At 41.4% G+C, this 21,526-nt stretch overlaps 1 protein-coding gene across 4 annotated transcripts in view; it reads left to right on the top strand.

The window, feature by feature from the left end:
• Dscam (DS cell adhesion molecule) overlaps positions 1–21,526 on the top strand; it is a 611,935-nt gene that overhangs the window by 358,162 nt on the left and 232,247 nt on the right. For all 4 annotated transcript variants that reach the window (XM_052741323.1, XM_052741322.1, XM_052741324.1 and 1 more), the window contains one exon: positions 21,048–21,326. In XM_052741323.1, coding sequence (XP_052597283.1) covers positions 21,048–21,326 — 279 coding nt within the window. The remainder of the gene's footprint in view (positions 1–21,047; positions 21,327–21,526) is intronic.

Here is a 21,526-nt window from a genome sequence, read left to right as displayed (position 1 = left end):
ACTGTCAGCAGTCAAGGCAAGAGTAATTTCTTGCCCAGTGGCTAGTTTTGCCACAAAGAAAGTAAACTCCATATGAAGTTTCTCTAATGCCCATCATCTTTTCTTAAGTAGATTGGTGCTGCCAGGAGCAGACGTATCTCACTGTCTTAAAAAGCCTTATGTTATTAAAACATTTTAAATTCCGTACTCTGTAGGTCTTTAAAGTGTTTGAAGGCCACCTGTCTATCTAAAATATATCTGTTTGACCTAGAAAACCTACCTAACATCACTACAAGTTTGATTGTTATAGATGACTAACTACTAACCTGCATTTCTTAGTTATCCTAAACAGTTTGTAATAGTAGCTTTCAAGGACTACAACTTTACATTACATCTTAAAATAAAATGTATAGATACTGTACATTAAACAAGAGTTTACATATATATATAAACATATATACAGTATGTTATAACAAAAATAACCTCAAATTTGTATCAATATACAAAAATCCATACCAATGTAAAATATTTGAGACTAGTAGTTGCTTTTTAGTGTAAAAGTAGATTCAATAATCTACCCTTTTATCCTATCATGCCTATATCCCCCATTTTTCTTTTCTTTTTTAGTAGATAAGAGATAAGAAGGATAGAGGAAAGAAAAAGAAAGAAAGAGAGACCTTAATCCAAGCTCTTTGTTTAGTTTCCTCACTGATCATGACCAATAGCAACTTGCAACTAACCCCCCCTAAACAATTACAAACATCTGTCACCCACTGAATGACCAAAAACTACCCACCCCACGTCTTGGGAATGTGGGCATTATGTTCTTAAAATTACTTCCTGTTGTCTGGGGGTGATGGCATCTTTAGGGGGCCCTGAAAAATTGGAATAATGATCAGATCCCAGGACACCTAGTTATATCATTTGTTGTCCAAACTCTGTGTGATGGGAAAGTTCAGGTATTAACTGAAGTCCTGACTAAAGTAATCTGTGAGGCTGGGCCATCTCAGCTAGCAGCTTTGGAGTTGTTCTGGATACAGATATTTGAGGAAACTGTAACAGAGACATTCTGAGAGGCTGATTCACCTGGGCTGCTTGTCTTTATTGGTGTCTGGTCCTTTTTTTCTGAAAACACATAAACTTTTAAAGGTAATATACATATCTTCATTAACACAAGCATGGAATGTGTGATATACACAAGTCATCTAAAGATGATTCTCTGTTCTATGTTTGAGCAAGTAAAAGGCATGTGTCAACTTTACAAGTCTGTTTGGACTGTATAACTAAACTGTAATATAAATCTTCATCCATGCCATATGAAAGGATGACATGTAATAATAAGTCATGACAACTCTGTAGCCACCAAGATTTATCACATCTCACTGAGTCTCAGCTGTTCCCATAGTAGAGGGATCAGCATAGATGTCACCTGTCTTCTACTTTTTCTTGATTTCTTCCTTCATATCTGCTGCCAAGATTTTCATGAGGTCTCCCTCTGTCAAATCTGATTTTTTAATTAATTTTGGAGGAATCCATAACAATTTGTTTCCTGTGGAAACAAAGGCATAACAAATTCACTGACTTCCATTCTGGAGTTAAGACATCTTTAAAATATAAAGGCTGGTTTAATTCAGCAGTTTTTCCTACAATCCAATGTGTCTCTACAGCTGTCATTTTCTTACTCATTAGCATTTAAAAATTTAAAACTAATAAAACATTATATAGGATCCAGATATCCTGTGTATTTCCCATCCTTACATAGCTTATTCTTTTTAGATTAATTTACTCTTTCTTTAAAGATTATATTTTATTATTTTTAAACTATTTTTCTATGACTGTCTATACTCATTTTCTTTTCTTTCTTTAGCATCTAAGCACGTTTTCAAGCATACTGTACCTGTTAAGAGGTTTTCTTGGTCTGGAAGTGGCTTTCTGTGTGCCTGTAACCTTCTCTGACCATGTGAGCCAAATCTTAAATGGCCAGGTTACCAACCACAAAGCTCTGCTTAGTGCATGGCACAGGCAGCTAGCTCCACCCCCCTCAGGTCAGTCCAGCAGGGTACCTCACTGGTTCTGGGCTGCAACCACTGTTTGCTTTTCCATGATAGCCTAGCCTCATGCCTGTGGGCATTGATTGGGAGCTGTACCTATTCACCACATTGGGCACCAATTGTAGTCAGACTTTCTTTAGACCACCAGCTCCCAAATAATAACACAGAAACTTATTATTAAATATGAAACCTTGGCCTTAGCTTAGGATTATTCCCAACTAGCTCTCAAAACTTAAATTAACCCATTTATATTAATCTATGTTCTGCCACATTGCTTGTTACCTTCCCTCCATAATGTAAGGCCAACTTGTTCCCTGTCTCACTGACAAATCCTACCTTTCTTCTGCCTAGAGTTCCTATCTCTTTCCAGAAGTCCTGCCTAGCTATTGGCCATTCAGCTCTTTTATTAAACTAATAAAAAGCTGCTTTGGCAGAGACACATGTTTACAGTGTACAAAAAGAGTATCCCACAATAGTACTCAGTGGTTGAGGATCATCCACATAAGAAACCAACCCTGAGTATAGAGAAAACTCATTCAGGCAATAGAAACCAAGTGGAAGTCATGGTTACAGGATGATGAAAGGGAAGGGATAAGAGGGCCAAACACCACAATCAAACCATGGCTCTGTGTAGTTGGAAGTTTTCCTGTATCCTGCCTGGTCCTGCAGCCACTGGGTCCCAAGTAAACACACAGAGGCTTATATTACTTACAAACTGTATGGCCTATGGGTCAGGCTTCTTGCTGGCTGGCTCTTATAACTTAACTCAACTCTGTATGTTGCCATGTGGCCATGGCATTACTGGTGTGCTGGCATCTTGTTGCTCCTTCAGTGGTGGGCTGGTATCTCCCTGACTCCACCCTTCTTCCTCTCCATCTTCAGTTTGAATGTACCACCTAACCTTATCCTGCCCTGCCACAGGCCAATGAAGCTTTATTTATCAACCAGTCAGGGAACACATATTCACAGTATACAGAAAGACATCCCACAGTACTTCCCTTTTCTGTCTAATCAAAAAGGAAGGTTTTAACTTTAACATAGTAAAATTACATATAATAGAACAGTTATCAAGCAAGAATCCCAGTTACAATATCTAGTCTATTTGTATTTGGCAAATTTAAAGAAAATATTCTATCATCAATTCTGTATGTGTGAGTCTAAAGTTTCATATCTAATTTTTCTTTTATCATAACCAATGAAAATTATAACTAATCTTCAACTACATCAAAGACTCCAGGAGAATATAATATTACCTGAGTAAATAGGAAGTATATTGCAAGCAACTTCCATAATTCTAGAAATGACAGAGACAGCTGGCTACCTGGACAGTCATCTGAAGTTCCTCTGCAACGTTGGGGCATCCATCTTCAGCCTATAGGCCTAGAGTGTGTCCTGTAGAATGCCTGGCAGTCTCCTCTGTGAAGCAGGAACCTGAAGGACCATCTTGCCTTGTTTTGGTAAAATCCAGTGGTCATTTTCCTATGGGTCCTATATGTCCAGTTTATACAACATCCTGTCAAGCAGTCGAGGCAAGGGCACTTTTTTGCCCAGTGGCTAAATTTTGCTACAAAGAAAACAAACTCCATTAATGGGTTTCTTTGATGCCCATCATCTTCTTCAAAGTAATTGGTGCTGCCAGGAGCAGATGTGTGTCTTTGTCCAGAAAAGTCTAAGTTCTTAAAACATTTTAAATGCCATATTCTGAGGTCTTTGAAGTGTTTGAAGATTACCTACCTAATTCAAATATATCTTTGAATGCCTAAAAACTTAACTAACATGACTATAAGTTTGATTATCATAAATGACAAATTATTCTGTATTTTAATTATATATTACAGTTTTAAATGAGTTACATAAACATAATACCTCAAACAAGAATAGAAATATATATAGTATAACAAAATTAACTTTAAATTTGTATCAATAAATAAAATCCATAGCAATGTAAAGCATTTAAAACAAGTTGTTGCTCTTTAAAAGTAGATTCAATAATCTACCCTTTATCCTATCATATCTATATCCCCGTTTCTTCTTTAGAAAGAGATTGCATTTATAATCAACCTACTTTAAATAAAAATATTCATGAACAATATTTTGTGAATTTGGGTATAACATCTCATACTACTTCCTGCTGATTAGGAGCACTGGCAATCATATGGGGATCCTGAGAAAATTAAAAATTATAGTTAAATCTTGGCTGTAGTAGTCTGTGAGGCTGTATCATCTCAGCCAATTGCCTTGAAGTTGTTTTGGATGTTGGATCATCTGGGCCATGGATATCATGGGAGACCTTTCAGGGGGTCTTGGTTGATCAAACCATATTAGCCTGAAAGCAATCCACAGGTTCTCATCTTCTGTGGAAACAAAGCAGAACCTCTTTTCCAAAGCAACATATCCTTAGACACAAATTTTGAAGTGAAGATACCTTTAAGAGATATATATTGGTTTAACTTAGTAGCCCCTACAATCAAATGTCTTTCTGCAGTTAAAAATCCCAAAGACAACACAATCCAGACTCTCTCTGTAATTTCCATCTTTATGTAACTTATTATATTTTTATATATTATTTTTTAAGACTTTATTTTATTTTTATGAATATCAATATCCTTTCTCTTCTCTCTCTCAAGCCTATGTACCTTTTACACATACTGTAAACCATTTAGAGTTTTATTCCATCTGAATCTGTCTTATTGTGTATCTACACTCCTTTTCTGGCCAGGAGAGATCTTAAACTGCTAAGCTGTGCAGTGACTTATCTGTTGACTCTGCCCCATTTGACTTTTCAATATGGTCAAGGCACCATGAGTCATGCTTACCTCTCCAATTCTGGAAAGCAGTATTAAGTAGTGTGCCTGTGCTTTTAAGCCAGTGGCTGTGCTCCCAAGCCTGCAGGCAGCACCTGGGAGAAGGTTCTTTGTATTGTGGCCCAGGCTCATCAGAGACCTCTCAAGTTTCCACCATGTTGCCACTGAAGCCCACCTTGGCCAGGGGACACATCTCTGTACAGCAGCCTGCCATGAGTGACATAAACTAGGAATGTGCTCTTAGCTGCATTTATAACTACTTCTTAAGCTCTCTCAGGTTTTAGGTGGAAACACTTGCTACCACATCTGGGTGCCATTTGTAGTCAGAAGTTTTCCTGTGTCCCGCCCGGTCCCACAACCACTTCATCCCAAGTAAACATACAGAGGCTTATATTAATTACAAACTGTATGGCCTATGGGTCAGGCTTTTTGCTAGCTATCCTCTTATAACTTAACTCAACCCATTTCTATTCATCTATATGTTGCCACGCAGCAGTGGCATTACCGGTCTGTTGGCATCTTCTTGCTTCTTGGGCAGCAGCTGGCATCTCTCTTGACTCCACCCTTCTTCATCTCTGTCTTCAGTTTGAATGTACTGCCTAATCTTATCCTGCCCTGCCATAGCAGTTTTATTTATCAACCAATCAGAGCAACACATATTCACAGCATACAGAAAGACATCCCATAGCAGCTATGCAGATAGTCAGAAACCCCTCAGATGTGTGTTGTGTCCAAACCAAACAGTGTGTATTTGACCCATGATAGCCACATATACATAAGAGTCATCCCTCGCCTGTCTCTGATGAATGAATGCCTTCTAGAAGGTAGATTAAGTCAGCCCACAGACCCCACAGCTTGAGACTAGCATGCTCCACCAACAACTGAGTTAGAAGAACTTGAACAGTAACTTTATCAGGAGGCTGATATTATAAAAACACGCTGGAAACTTATGGATTCTGTTAGTGGTGCTCTAGTTTCCTTTCTGTTGCTATGGTGACACACTCTGACCAAAAGCAACTCAGGGGAGGAAAGGGTTCATTTGACTTACACTTTCAGGTCACAGTCCAGCACCGAGAGGAGTCAGGGCAGAAACTCAAGCATGAACTTGAAGCAGACCATGGAAGAACACTGTGCAAAGGCTCCTGCTTAGCTAGCTTTCTTATGCAGCCTGGGACCACCCACAGTGGCTGGGCCTTCCTACATCAATTAATGATCAAAGTAATCCCCTACAGACATCTCCACAGGCAAATATGATCTTGGTTATGGAATGAGAAGAGAGAGACAGGAGGGCAAAGCACTACAATCAAATCATGGCTCTGCACTCAGTGGAGGGCTCCATCCCAGATAACTCTGGGCTGTGTCCTGTTGACAACTGAAGCAGATGGGTACTGGATGCAAATTGTTTGTGTGCAGGTCACTGCAGACATTGACACCTCTGACTGTCAGCTGATCGGAGGGGTATCTCACATGGCTTTTATCTGATTTTACCTTTTATGTGTCCAGAATCTAGGTCACATGTAACTTCACACAGCCTAGAAGAGCTATGAATGAATGCATTCCATGCAAAAAATCATAAACCTACTTTAAAATGTTATAAGGTTTTTTTAAAAAGATATTTTTGTTACTTGATTACGTGGTCCTCAAGTGTAAAATGTCAAGATGACAATGTCATGTTACAATATTCATAGGTTTGGTCACACCTGGTAGACAAATAAAATTTTAGACACTGAAATAGGAAATGGAAGGCTGAGTGGATGGGGCAACCTTCTGTAAGCCTGTGTAGGACTTCACATAAAGGAGAATCTTCTGGATGCTGATATGATAGCTAAGGGCTTTCTATGGTTTTGGCTGCATTCACATGTATATACTCTAGCAAGATGTCCATAGTTGTTATTGGTTGAAGGTACCTATGGCATTTCTTGTTGGAAGTGACTTCTAATTGCTCATATAGGTAACAGTTATGAACCATTAACAATTTTAGCTTTTACTCTGAGTCTGTGAAGGCCCAACCAAACTTACTTCTGTGCATCTAAATTTGCACTTAAAGCATTTTTGAAATGTAACATACAGATTAAGTGAGATTGTTGTCCGTGAAGACATTTTTTAAATGAACAACCCTTCCTACCTTCAGCGATGAGATTTAAGGGTAAGGAAGCTGAAGAGTCAGCTCGGTTGATGAAAAAGATGAGTGTTCCCTTTGCCTGAAGACACTCTTGCTATCTTATGTGTATAAATCAGCCCTGTTACCCTCCCCTTGAGTGCATGGCCAGCGCTTTATTGAATTATTCCAGAAGAGTAAGTATGAAGCTTCACAAGCTGCTGCCCCAGGCAGGGGAGACAGCTGTCAGTGTGGCACTTCCCCGGCAGGCACAAGGACCTGAGTTTGGAACCTCAGAACCCACACTCAAAGACAAGGTGCTGGGTGCTCCTGTGATGCTGGTGCCGCTCTTGCACCAATAGACTTCTGCCAGCTGTTTATTACTGTTGACCTGAGCAAGCTCAAGCCAGACCAAATACCAGCATGAGGGGGCACAAAAATCCCACCATTAGCTGAAGAGCTATTGATAGCTGCTGAGAGAGAGTGAGCTTGCTTTAAGATTGCAGTCTCTGGCAAGTTTACCATGGTCTGATGGAAGACCATACATTCAAGAATATATGGACAGCACAAACTGGAGCTGATGGATATTTTTAAAAAACAGAGCACAGAGTAGGGTGTTTACTACTAGTTGGGACTAGTAGTAAATCAGCAGGAGTTGGGGAAGGGCAAATATAATCAAAACATATGGTACAAATTCTCAGAGAATTAATAAGAAATAATCAGGTGTGGTGACACATACTTGTTATCATCAAACAGAAGGTAGAGATAAGGAGATACCTCGTGTTCACTGGCCATTCATCCTAGTCTGCTTGCCTAGATTCAGGGTGCTGAGAGACCCTGTCTCAAAAGAAAACAATGTGGATATCACCTGAGGGAAGATAACCAATGTTATCCTCTGTCTTTTACATACATGCACACATGTACCTGTGCACACACATGAACATATAAACATATATACATACAAGCATATACAATAGACACATACACACAAACACACAGAAACAAAGACATATATAGTCATACATACAAAAACATGCAGACACACATGCAGATATACACACAGATAAACAGACACATACAAAGACACACATACAGACAGACAGAAATACATACACACAAAGACACAGAGACAAACAGACACATAAACATATGCACAAACACACACAAAGACATTGAGACTTACACACACAGATTCACTCATATACACAAACATACTCTCTTATACTCTCTCTCTCTCTCTCTCTCTCTCTCTCTCTCTCTCTCTCTCTCTCTCTGTCTATTTCCTTGGGGAAATAGGGTTTGACCCACTCAGTTCCTATAATACTGCTGCAAATGATAAAAGCAAACCATTTTTATTTTGTTTCAGAATATTCTTCCAAGACACTGAATATCTAGCTACATATGTAGGTGTGCATATGCATGCTGTGTGAGTGTGTGTGTGTATGTGTGTGTACACATGTGTCAGTGTATGTGTATTTAGATGGTATTAGGAGAAAATAATATTTTTCAGCATAGCTTTTTAAAAATAATAGCCATGGCCCTTCAGCTTATTTTGTTGCATATGTCTGGACATTTGGGAGGAAAATCCCTCAACAACTGATGATTCAATCTGTTAATTTTTGATCGTGGCTGAAGCTAAGTAGTTCTGAAATATGTTCAACACACTTAGCGGTGTGGCTGTGCTGGCTCCCAATGCACAGGCAGAAGGGAAAGTCAAGACCCTCCCTTCATTTCATCTCATGCAATGTTTCATGTAACATATCTCAAAGCGTTTTCTCTCCCTGAGTCAGTGCCTCCCTGAACTCGAATGCCGCCTGACTGAGTGTTCTAATTGCTATAGACCAACAGTGCCAAGAAAGTTAATTGGCTGCTAGATAAAAAAAAAAGTGTCACCTTCTATTTATATTGATATAAAACTTCATAGTTTACAAAACACTTTCCTATGTGTCATCTTAATTAATGCTCATGGTGCCTCTGTCACGGAGTTGAAGCGTGATCAGAGAGTCGGGAGAAAGGAGAGGAGGTGTCTGGTAGTGTGGTGAAGGCTGTCAACTCCAGCACACCCTTGCTGGGACTTTCAGTAGTTGCTCATGCCACCCGAGGAGTCAAGGTTGGAGCAAGGGGCTACAAGGCCTGTGAAGAAGCTGCCATGAAAGCTGAGAATGTTATTATCTCAGAATGTACAGCCTGGCTGAGGCAGGATCAGGCTGGGAGTCAAAGGCCAGCCTGGTTTATAGAATGAGACCATTTCAAATCAACTGCGACAGAAACTAGGGTGAAAGCAGCGTGAGGACCAAATCAGAGATGACAACAGAGAAAAAATTAAAGTGGAGATGTAAGTAGCAGATAGTTAGATCCGCGTGTAAAAGTATTTGCTGTGCACTCATGAGGACCTGAGTTTGAATCTCCAGCACCCACCTCAGTATCTGGGCATGTGTGCACACACCAGTAATATGACCCTCATGTTGTAGGATAGAGACAGGAGGATGGATCACTGGGGCTTGCTGTGTGTCCACATAGCTCCAGTTTGCTGAGAGACATTGCCTCCAGGGAATAAGGTAGAAAATGATACAGTCTCCTCATGTATGCACATGAGCACATAGACAGACAGACAGACACACACACACACACACACACACACTCACTCTCACTGTCACCAACAACAGCAGTGCTGAGCCTGGCACAGTAGCAAATTCCAACAATCACAACACTCAGGAGACAGGAGCAGCAAGATGTAGAGGTCAAGGTTAACCTGGGCTACCTAATGAGATAGCACTGAGAGTGGGTCTACAAGTTCCATCCCTCTGTGAGCAGCCAGGATGCCACCTTCTAATGATGTCATTTTTCAAGACCTTCCGACAACTGTGGTTGTGTGGCCCAGGCCTGCAGAAACACCCTTGGCAGATGGCCCTCAAGGTCTCTGACTGTTGTCATTTGCTGTCCTACCCAGAACATCATCAATTGCTACAAGTGTCCAGACTCGGCTTTGTTGGCCTGAAACTCTTCTTCTCTTGATGGCTGCCACATTCTTCCGCCCTTTAGATAGAGTCTGCTTTCTCTCCAGTTGCTAGAGAGACTCATATCTTTCACAGAAAGCACAGCATTTTCAGGTTGTTTTCTCTTTCAGTCCTGTTGACAGAGATCATTTGTATGTGGCCAAAAAATAATATCTGTTAAGTGTTTACATTGATTTTCCAACAGATACTTAGGGAATGCATTGTAATTAATACAGAAGAAACAACATTTTAAGTGTATGACCTGTGGTAACTTAGAGTTACAAGCTGGGGTTTAGATTTGCCTTTAAATCAGTACTGTGGTGGGGTCTAAGATGGCTGACGGGATGGGATTGTCAACATCCCTCTCTCCAGCTCCTCTGGGAAGGATCTCATGTGTTTGAGCGAATGGGGCTAGTTCTTCAGCTCCTGTGGAGGTCTTCTCAGAGCATCCATCATAGACCTGCCTTGGTCAGTGTAGGGTGTCAGAGCTGAACTCGGAATGCAGCTTACACATCTCTGTTCACAAGCCTTCCTCCCAGAGGCTGCTTTACTTATGACTCTCCCCCTCTAGAAGAGAAAGCAGGTGTCTTTCAAGGAAACACTTGATTGAATGTTTCATTAAAATTGTCTCTACTTGCTTTCCCTTGGATAAAAGCAAAGGAGACCACATGTACGATTCACTATCATGTCAAAACATCCAATTCTTTGATTTAGTGGAAATTCTTTGATGTAGGAGAAGGGTTTTCCAATATTTGGTATGCTTGCTGAACATGGGAAATTTGTAGAAGCAATTAGTGATGAGACAGGAAGAAATAAAATGAGTAAAAATATGTTATCCTTGTAAAAGCATTATTAATTTCTGCAAATACGCACATGTGTGCATATATCTGTGCATACATCATATGTATGCAAATGCCTATGCTCATGTAGGCATGCACACTAAAAAATCTTCAGGTAGTACTGATCATCATGTTCTGGTAAGGATATATTATTTACTTGTTTTTGAAGATTTATTTTACTCTTAATTGTGTCTGTGTACATGTATGTGTGCATGCCTGTGTGTATGTGTGTTTGTGTGTGTGTGCTTGTGTCCATGTGCAAATTTGAGTATGGGTGCCATCTAAACCTGAGGCCTCAGATCCCCTGGACCTAGGGTTACAGGCAGTTGTGATCCACATGTCATAGGTGGTAGAAACTGAACTCAGGTCCTCTGCACAAACAATAGGTACATTTGGCCACTGAACCATCTCTCCAGTCCCAGATAATGATATTTCAAATCAGAATAAAAAAAACTTTCAATTATTCAAAATCATGCAGTATTATTGTCTATATACAGAGAGAATTAATACAATATATAAATAATTATACAAATATATAAGTTCAATGAAAATATGTAGTTTATGTATGAATGTGGGCCAATAATATTCATATTATTTTTAATTATAAATATGAAGATATATTAATGTGCTAATAAAAAACATCAGGTAAAATATACCAATATACATGTGTACATTGCATTCATATGTCAATAAACATAAGTACTGTATCTAGTATGTATGCTTACATACATACACCAAGATATCATAATAGACTCTTTGAGGGGTTGATGAACTTGAGGTTGATGGAGTCTAGCCTCCCATGATGCCTCTCATGCTGCAGGTTGCACCCTGGGACTTCTAGGCTCAGCCTGCTGCACCTCAGGTCCTCTCTCTTTCTTTCTACATGGATGTGCATATCAATAATGCTTCCCCCTGCTGGGTATAACCTCCCCTTCTTCCAGGACCAGTTCTTCTATGCAGGGCAGTCCTCAGCAGCTCTCCCCTCTGTCCATGGAAATCAACCAAGTCCTCATATGAAACAGGGAGCCTATGCATTCCTGAGAAGCCATCTCTAACACCACGTTGATCAACTGTGTTGTGTGCTCAGAGCTCAGCATCTCTTTTCCTTTGTGAGAACACACTCAAAGAAACAGCCGTCAGGGCATTTACTGATGTCTCAGAGGAACAGGAGAGGAACACCTCCATCATGAAAGATGGGCCTCTTTGTTGGAAGGCATAGCCAGCTGTGGAGCTATGGTTTGGAACTCATGGACAAAGTCCCTGGCAGTGCTGCCCATTGGGATTTTTGTTTGGGTTTTGTCAACTTTATGTGGGGACCACGCTGTTGCCATCTGTCCAAACAAAGCCCTGTCTTTTTTTCTTCTAACTTGTCTTTAAAAATTCCAGTAACATTGGTATTACTCTTTTACACACACACACACACACACACACACACACACACACTTAAATGTAGGAAATGTTTATTTTAAACAAAATTCTGTGCCTTTACTCATACTCACAGGCAAATACATATAATAAAAATGCAGAAACTAATCAGGTCCCCATGGTCCCAGCTCTCTGGAGTCTATGCTAGCATGGGAATCCTGTAGATATGTCTTGTGTAGCATCCACAGAAACTTATGAACAGAAGTAGAATTCGTAGGTCACAGCGTTTAACTGGTTTTGATCAGTCTCCAAGATTCCTGTGTTGGTTTCTGCTGCCACCCACCACATGAGAGAGAGAGCCTTTCCCTGTATCTCAGGTAGGACTGCTCTCAGCTGCCTTTTCGGTTGCTGGAGACAGAGCTGATATAAATACTGTACTTTCATTTGGTTTTCTCTTCCATTACCAAGGTTGACTATGAATATCTTCTATTTTCATAGTTTCACTAGGTGTTTATTTTGGATGTGTGCATCAGAAGTCCCCCTAGGGGCTGGGAGAAAGCTCAGTTAGTAAATTGCTTGCCTTTCAAGCATGAGGATTTGTTCTCCATTCCCCAACCCCATGAAAACAACAACAGCAAACAAAAAATAAAACAAAAACAATCAGAGCTGGGTATGGTGGCATGGGCTTGTCATCCTAGCTAGGGATTACAGATCCCTGAGGCTCAGTGTCCACCCAAGCTAGCCTAACCAGTGAGAGACTCTAGATCAATAAACAAGGGATGACATCTGAGGCTGTCCTTCGCACTTACATGCACAAACACATACCCAGACCAACACACACAGGAAGTACATCTAAACAGATGCAAGCCTCTTTCCAGCCCGTCAGACAGGACTTTCCTGTGTAAATGAGTAAACCGTGATGGAGTTTTCCTTCCCTTGTACCATGGGGATCCGGTGGTGTCTCTTACCATAGTGACGATGCAGGTTAACACCACTGAATCAGAACAGTGATGCAATGTTAGAAGGAAGCAAGGTTTCCTCCCTGTCCGCGGTGATTCTGCTGACCTCACTACATAAGCATGAGGATTTGATCTGGTGGTCTAAGCTTCCACAACAAGTGAGAGGCTGCTTTGGGAGCCATCCATGCTCCCTGTATCTCCCCCGGGGCATCTGGGTGACAGTACTCTAGGCATCCCATTTTTCTTGCCATGCATCTTGGGATTTCTTTGAAAGATGGAGCTACCCGTCCTCTAAGCACATCTGACTGTCTTAAACCTCCAGAGACCACACAGCTTTTGTCAGCTTTCTGCACATCTCACTTGCATCTTTCATGCTAAAAAAAAAAAGAAAAATCCAGCAGTTCCCATTTCTCCTTATTACAGTCCTACTGTGATCCTTAAGGACTTTTTAAAATTTCTAAAACACTTTAAATATTTTTCTTTCATTAATTCTTGGAGCCTTTTAAACAAAGTGGGGGAGAAATGCTACTTTCCTGACCTTCTGCTGCACACATCCTGCTGAAGGCTTTCTGGTTCTTCCCCTGTCTAGTAGCTCAAAACAGGCTCCAGCTTGAGCACTAACTGACATCAGTCTTCATAACAGTGTTAGCCATTTAAAAATGGTTTATTACAAACATTACAGATAAAGGTTGTATTTCAGTTCCTACTGAACTCAGAGAAGCTAAGTAAAAGTAGCCAAAGAAACACAGGAACACGGGTCATTTTTTTTCATCTAAGGTGACGAGAAACAGTCTCCAACAGTTCTGAATTGTGTCTACCTCCCCAGGGTCGTCTCCTCCTTTTCTGTTCCTAAGAAGGCTAGCAAGATATTTTTTGCTCAGGTGTAGAGGGGCAAGCTGAAAGAGAGATTGCTCGCATGGTAGTTGTTTTCCAGTCACGGTACAAGATAGGTGAAGCAGCCAAGGGTGCAGCACCCACAGGCAGCACTGCAGACGCACCTGGTGGTTACTAATGAAGTGTATATGTTCTCTTTTGTATATAGCATCCTCTCGCAGGCAGATTCTCCAGGAAGACACATTTTAGAGCGGTGTGTTTCTCATTTGAGCAAGCCTCAAAGAATTTAAATATACCCCAAAATTTCTTCAAACATACCCCCCAAACCTCCTTAATTACATCACAAATACCTTTGAGAAAAGCAGGCATTTTTAACATCTTATGCTTTACATGGTTTGGACTGATGAAAGTGTGCCAAGATACAATGTTGAGGAAATCCTGCAGCTCAACCCCGAGGGGGCTTCACTACCATGCTTCAGGATGTCTCGTCCTTCCCCAGCCTTTCCCACAGCAGGCAGAACTTCAGGATGCCCTGCTGGCTCTCACTGTCCTTGTTTATTTTTCTAGGTCAACATCAGAGTGTCATTTAATATCAGTTCATCCTGAAGCCCAGGGGCAGTTCAGAGTGAGAGGCCAAACACAGAGCCAAGCTTTTGTGAATGTGCTTCAATCTGACCTCTAAGTTCTTTTAGGGGCAACATTCTTCTTTCTGTTTTCATGTCACATCCTAAATCTAGGCCTGATGCCCTTCTCCTGAAGCAGGTGCAGACCCCACCCACAGCCTCATTCACTGAGAGCCCACACTGGTGGCTGGTCAGAGGTCAGGGGAGTGAATTCCATGTGAGGGAGGCCATGTGTTGCCACCATTTCCCCCATGGATGGAAAGAACCAGGAATTAGATGCCCTACATGCCTGTTCCTATTTATGTCTTGACTGTGACGTCTCAGACATATGTGCCTCATTCTCTATTTTAAGTCATTCTTAAGGACTTCAACATGATCCATGACTTGGAGTATAAAATCTTGTCTGCCATCATCATTAAGGGTTTTCTTCCAAAAAAACTCATGATGCAATTAAAATGTGTAAGGTATTTATTCCTGAAGAAGATGTGGGTAATAAAAAAGAGAGAAAACTGATCTACCTCCTGCTGTCCTGGGTGCTTCTACATAAATCAGTAGTCACATGAGCCATAAACACCGTGCATTTCACAGCACAGAAACCACGGGTTTCTGCAGTGTGAGTGGAGGACTCAGCTGTATCCTATGTACCATATTCTACTGAGTCCATATCTACAGGCAGGGAGATTTAAAGCATGTCGAGTCTCTGTGTGAGCAGTCTGAGGCTAGTGTGCTTGGCCGCAAGCCCAGCAGGTCAGCAGCTTCATGCTATTTGCTGTGTTGGAGATGTAGTTGCACATGCATGGCCAGTGGCCAGTGACATGTCCGGGTAAGTCCTGAGCAGGTCTCATGAGGGTATGGCTATTCAAGTGGCATGTCATTGGGACTGAACTCTGATACAGCATTCACAGGAATTGCTTTCCTATAATGTATAGACATTGAAGATAGGGGTGATTTTGGAAGATGCAGTTCTCCCAAAAGGATATGGTTTGTTAAAGGGCAGGGTAGTGTGCTAAGGAAATAGTACATTTGATAAAGGGACTGCCACACAAGAATAAGGACCTGAGTTCAGACCTTTGAAACTTGGCATAGTAGCACACACCTGTAATCTCAGAACTGAGGAGGCAGAGATGGAAAAACCCCTGGGTCTTGCCAACCAGCCTGTCTAGATAGCTCCAAGTTTAATAATACTGTCTCAAAAGAATTAAAATGGAGAATGATTGAAGAAGGCACTTCTTCACACATACATGTACTTTGGCTACCACATATATGTGCACATACACAAACATATGTGCACATATGCCCCCACACACAAGTAAAAAAGAAAATGTCCTGAAGAAAAAGAAGAAATAACAGTGTATAAAACAGGGAAAGAAAGGAGGAAGAAAAGGACTGAGAAAAGAGATGTTCTGTATCCTAGAAGATTTAAAAGACAAAGGTCTTTGTGCAGTTAGTTCAGATCTCAGCACCATAGAATGATGGGTGTTAGGGTCAGCACCTGTAACCTCATGTTTGGGGTAAGAGAGACAGGGGGATGTCAGGACTCGGTGCCAAAATGCTAAGTCTTTGGTTTACTGAGAGACCCTGTCTCAAAAATTAATGTAGAGAAGCCATCAAACAAAGTCATCCCAATATCAATATCTGGCTTCACACATGTTCACAAGCGTGAGCGTGTCCACCTTCCACACCACTCCCCAAACTCTGACTTGAGATAGCATTGCTAATTACCAAAGACTGACCTGCACTCAACCCATGATTTTTTATTAATGTGCCAGACTCTTTTTTAAACAGAATACAGTTTTTATTGTTGGGGGGGAAAACAGAAATAGATCAACTTGATTTAACACCCCTCATATGAGTTTAGAAGGAATAAGAGCAGAAGCTGGCATTTGCAATCACGGAAGGCTCTCAGCTCCCACCTTCCCAAATACACAAACCTGGTAATGGGTGACATTTAACCGTTATTTACATACTTCTTGCAGAAAGGTTATGTCAAAACCCAGTGCATATCACACTCAGAATCTCCACTCCTGTAATATTGCCAGCTTTTGCTGTCAACAGGATGTGGGAGCTTTGCCTCATTTAAGAGGATGTTCTGAACTAGGTGAACAGTCAGGGTATCCTGATCATGCGGTTCAGCATTTTCAAAAAGTTATGAAAAGAGATACGGGATGATGATGGTGATTATTATTATTATTAATGTTATTTTATTAATATTATTATTACTTGGTTGAATTTGGGAATTAAGTTTTATACCTCACCAATGCAAGACCTCCATGTTGGACCCTTGACAGAATGTTAACCATTTTGTCATTGAACATGTAACTCTAGCTGAAGCAAGGGGTAGCAGCAGTGAAGTGATGTGGGTAGTTAATTGGCCCAGACATTGAATCTGCTTTAAAGATATGGGGCCTGTTCTAATAAAGCAGGTGATCAGCATAATATCAGATAACAAACCTGACTGTGAGGCCGTCTGGGGAAGGACTTTCCCCTGAATCACTGCTTCTTTAATCAAATGTGCATGTTAGCTATTTTGGACTTTCCTATAAAGACACTACGTTTTAAATATCACTTCTTATCTTCTTAAATATACTAGCCATGATTTCCAATTCAGTCTCAATTGTAGTCTATGATTTTTACAGAAAAACCGACAGTCAGGGACAGTGTATTCCAGTACAGCGCTCCCACCTCCAGACATGCCATGTGCTCCTACCCACGCCTGACTTCTCACCTCCCCTTAGCTCCCTACTGTGGCTCTTCACTGAGCCCTTGTCAGGACCCCTCATATCTCAGCATCTAGTTAGATCAAGTTGTGATTAATGGGTAACCGAGTGTCATGGCAGTTTAAAATAAGGTGTTCAGAGCAGAGGATTGTCGACTGAGTGGCATGCATGAGTGAGATTGTTGGCACTGGTTTTCTGGGATATATAATTATTTTATTTTGTGTATGAGTTTTTTCCTTGTATGTATATGTTCCACATCTGTGCTTGGTAATCATGGAGGTCAGAGAAAAGCATCAGAACCCCTGGACCTGGAGTTACTGGTGGTTTTGAGCCACCGTGTGGGTGCTGGGAACTGAACCTCTAGCAAGAATAGCCACTACTCTTAACCACTGAGCTGTCTCTCCAGCCGTGGTCTTGCTTGTCAGTATGGTGAATGCATGCCCCTTGACTTACATTTTAGAAGTGTGGCTTCAAGCCATGTCTGAAATTACTTATGAAACTGTAATTGTGTCCCTTATAATTTCATGTGTTGATGATATAAAGTATTTCAGATTTTTGAAAAGCATTCAGTTTTGGGGTATGTGTTTGTATATATGTGTGTGTGCAGGTAGCACATGTTCATCTATGTGCAGGTACACAAACCTATGTGGAGGGCAGAGGAGGACATTTGATATCTTATGCCACCATCTTCCATCTTGTTCCCTTGAGATAGAGTCTACGTCACTGAACCTGGAGCTAGATGGGCAGCCAGGAAGCCTTAGTGATCACACACACACACACACACACACACACACACACACACACACACACACACACACACACAAAACGCTGAGGATACAAGTGTATATAAGGCCATGCCTGACTGTTTATGAGGATAATGGGGATTAGAACTTGAATCTTCAAGTTTGTGCAGAAAGTACTCTTACCCCCTGAGTAATCTCCCCAGCCCTGTCTTGGTTTTTATGTGGATTTAAATGCTGCTTCCTTTGTACCTAATTTTTTCTCTCTACTGTTGGAAAATGCACGTATCTTTCTTCTGTCTTAAAACTCTGCCTGTGTAAGGGATCATTGCTATAGTTCACAGTTATTGGCACTCTACCCTCTAAACTTGTTTCGTCATTAAGTGGCTATGTAGAAAGGCCTTCGTTAGGCTGGGAAGATGTCTCAGGAAAGTGCATATCTTATAAGCATAAGGGCATGAGTTCAATCCCTGATACCTACACAAAACAGACCAGGATGGTGATGCACACTTCTAATCCCAGCACTAGGGAGGTAGAGACAGAAGGGTCCATGGGACTCTCTAGCCAACCAGCCTGACATGTTTGATGAGCTCCAGACCAAAGGGGGACCCTGTTGCAAAACAGGAAAGCTGCTTCCGAGGAACAATAGCCTAGGTTGCTCTCCTGCCTGTGTGCATACATGCTCTCATAAGAACACATACACACACACACACACACACACACACACACACACACACACGCACACGCACACGCACACGCACACGCACACACACATACACAAATACAAATGCCTTACTGTCCATGTTTGTCATGGTAAATAGAAAATAAACACATATATGCTTTTCCTAGGGAAATTTAATTCTTTAAATGTGTTTTTGTTGTTTCTCCTCTTAAAAGCACATGAACTGAATCAAACACTTAAAACTTCACTTAGATGCTGCCTCGGGTTATTGAATCACCATGGTGACTGATTAAGGATGACTTTGGTTGCCATTTCATAGATAGGGAAACCAAGACCCGGAGATTGGTTAAATGGAGATCTTAAGCAGCACAGCTAGATGGGCAACTATGCAGCCCAGTTCCAAAGCTCTTGCCTTAGAGAACTGATCTGCTATTCTGAGGGTATGCGCCAAGCCAGCAGTAAGGGCCAGTGTTTGTCTAAGTATGACCACCACAGGGGTTCTGTGTGTAAGAAACCAAAGATGAATAGTGCAATCCTCTATAATACAGAACATTAAATTATAATACAAAACATTAACTCACTGTTAATACTGTCTGCACACATAGTAAACAAGATGTAAAGATGTAAAGAAATACAAATGTCCTTGGCCTGTGGGTATTTTCCCCAGCCTGTTGAGGCTGTGAATCATCACATCTCACCTGCCCATTCCTGTCTATAGCACCACAGAGCATAGCCTCCTGAGGCCCTGCCTGTTAGCATCAGATCAGCTCTTTGTAGCCCCAGAGCTATGACCCCACATTGAGAAACTAATGCTCTGGACATTGGCTGTGCTTACTGGTACCTTCAGCTGTTTTTGTTTCTACGTTTCTCTAATTAAGATGAAACTCAAGCCTCCTAAAGAGTAGACCTTCTAGCTCTGGGCTGTGTTTGCAGTTCTGAGTTCTAGCTGGCAGCTGCTTCTGAGAGAATGTAGTAGCATCAGTAGTAACGTCAAGTTCCCAAGTAGCCAAGACCCTGCTGTGTTTCTGTCTGCTGCCTATGTCTTCATGAATACTGCATTTGGCAGAGACCCATACACTATGTTTATTGCTAGGCTTATCGCATACAGTGGGGGCCAAGCACATGCCAGGTGCCTACTGAACAACATTTTCATTAAATGAATGAATGATTGAAAACCTGGTTCTCTGCATAGACTTCTCAGCTGTGTTCCTTACATCCCCCTTGAGTTGATGATAGAGCTGAATCTATAGTGGGTTAATGAACAGACCCTATGGATACCAGATTGCTGTTTGATTCCCCTTCTGTCAATTCATCTGGCATAGTGTCTTTTTACCACAAGTCATTTTGAAGCTTAGTTTGTATCATATGTTATTTCCAAACCTTCATATTAAAAAAAAGTTTCTTTTTACTTAAAAAAGTGCATGCAAAAAATACAATAATGGCTAGCAATACAGGCTCCAACCTCAGCCAGATGGAGATGGCTTGAGCCCTCCTGAAAAGAACAACTGATTCCAAATTGAAGTGTAAAGCACCTTGCTGGAGACTCCATTTCCTCATCTGCAGGGAGGTTATGGACAGTATATTAATAACCTGCCCATTCCTAGGGTTCAAACCTGGTTCCTTTGGCTCTACTTTGACTAAGAGTCTCCTAGGTCATCAAAGAAGGTAATAAGGAAGCATGATCTTGAGGCAAGAAGACAAACAGTTTATGGAGGAATTAAAATAAGAGAGAACCGTCTAGACTGTTTAGCTGGGTCCCTGAGTGGACAGACTGACAGCACAACACATTCCAACACAAGCACCTTGCCATGGGTCCATTCATAAATTAAAATGCTATACACGGAACATGCAAGATTAAGGGGTAAGGAACACCTAAACTACCTGAGATAAGTAGCTGCAACATGTGGTGTGGTTGTTGTTAGCCAAGTAGATGAGCTTGAGTGCTGACACTGGAACCCACGATCCTGCTTGCCCTGCAGTGCCAGTGGTAGCAAACAGGAGAGCAAGAGCCTCTGTCACACACCATGTGTAAAAACAGACATGCCAGACCCAAAGCCTGCTTAAGGTCTTCACACGGCAGAACAGTTCAAATGTTGCCAGCCAAAAATAAATTCTCTGTTTAAAGCTGTATTGAATGAAATTAGATGAATCATAGTTGTTGAATGATGAATGAGCCCTGCTGTGTATTCAGCATGCTGAGGAAATCTGAGCCACAAAGGTCCTCTTGCCAGCATTCTGTAGCTCATAGACTCCTGGGCTGTACACATGGGTCACTGCACACTCTTTGGGAAATGGCTTAAGATAGAGTGAAATACCAGCCACTCATTATTGTCTTCCCTCTGTTACTTTTGTCTTCCTAGTTCCACCTTTCATCCAACCTTTTGAGTTCCCAAGATTCTCCATTGGGCAGAGGGTCTTCATCCCATGTGTGGTGGTCTCAGGGGACTTACCCATCACCATCACCTGGCAGAAGGATGGCCGGCCAATCCCGGCAAGCCTCGGGGTGACCATTGACAACATTGACTTCACCAGCTCCCTGAGGATCTCCAACCTCTCCCTGATGCACAATGGGAATTACACCTGCATCGCCCGGAATGAGGCAGCAGCAGTAGAACACCAGAGTCAGCTGATTGTAAGAGGTAAGTGGAGAGATGATGCCCACATGGCAGTATCCCACAGCGACAGGGCTCTAAATACTGTGAAAAGAATCAGGAACAGAAATTCTCCATTCCCACACTTAAAGAAAAAGGAGGAGGAGAAGCACAGTTATACAAATCAAGAAGGAGTTCCTCTAAATTCTGAAACAAAGTTATGTTTGTCTAAGCATTAATGTGTCCAA

Source organism: Peromyscus californicus, unplaced genomic scaffold (genome assembly GCF_007827085.1).
Source record: "Peromyscus californicus insignis strain IS unplaced genomic scaffold, ASM782708v3 Scaffold_16__1_contigs__length_79575227, whole genome shotgun sequence".
Taxonomy (NCBI): Eukaryota; Metazoa; Chordata; class Mammalia; order Rodentia; family Cricetidae; genus Peromyscus; species Peromyscus californicus.
The sequence above is the reverse complement of the archived record's forward strand: the minus strand, read 5'-3'. Positions and strand labels throughout refer to the sequence as shown.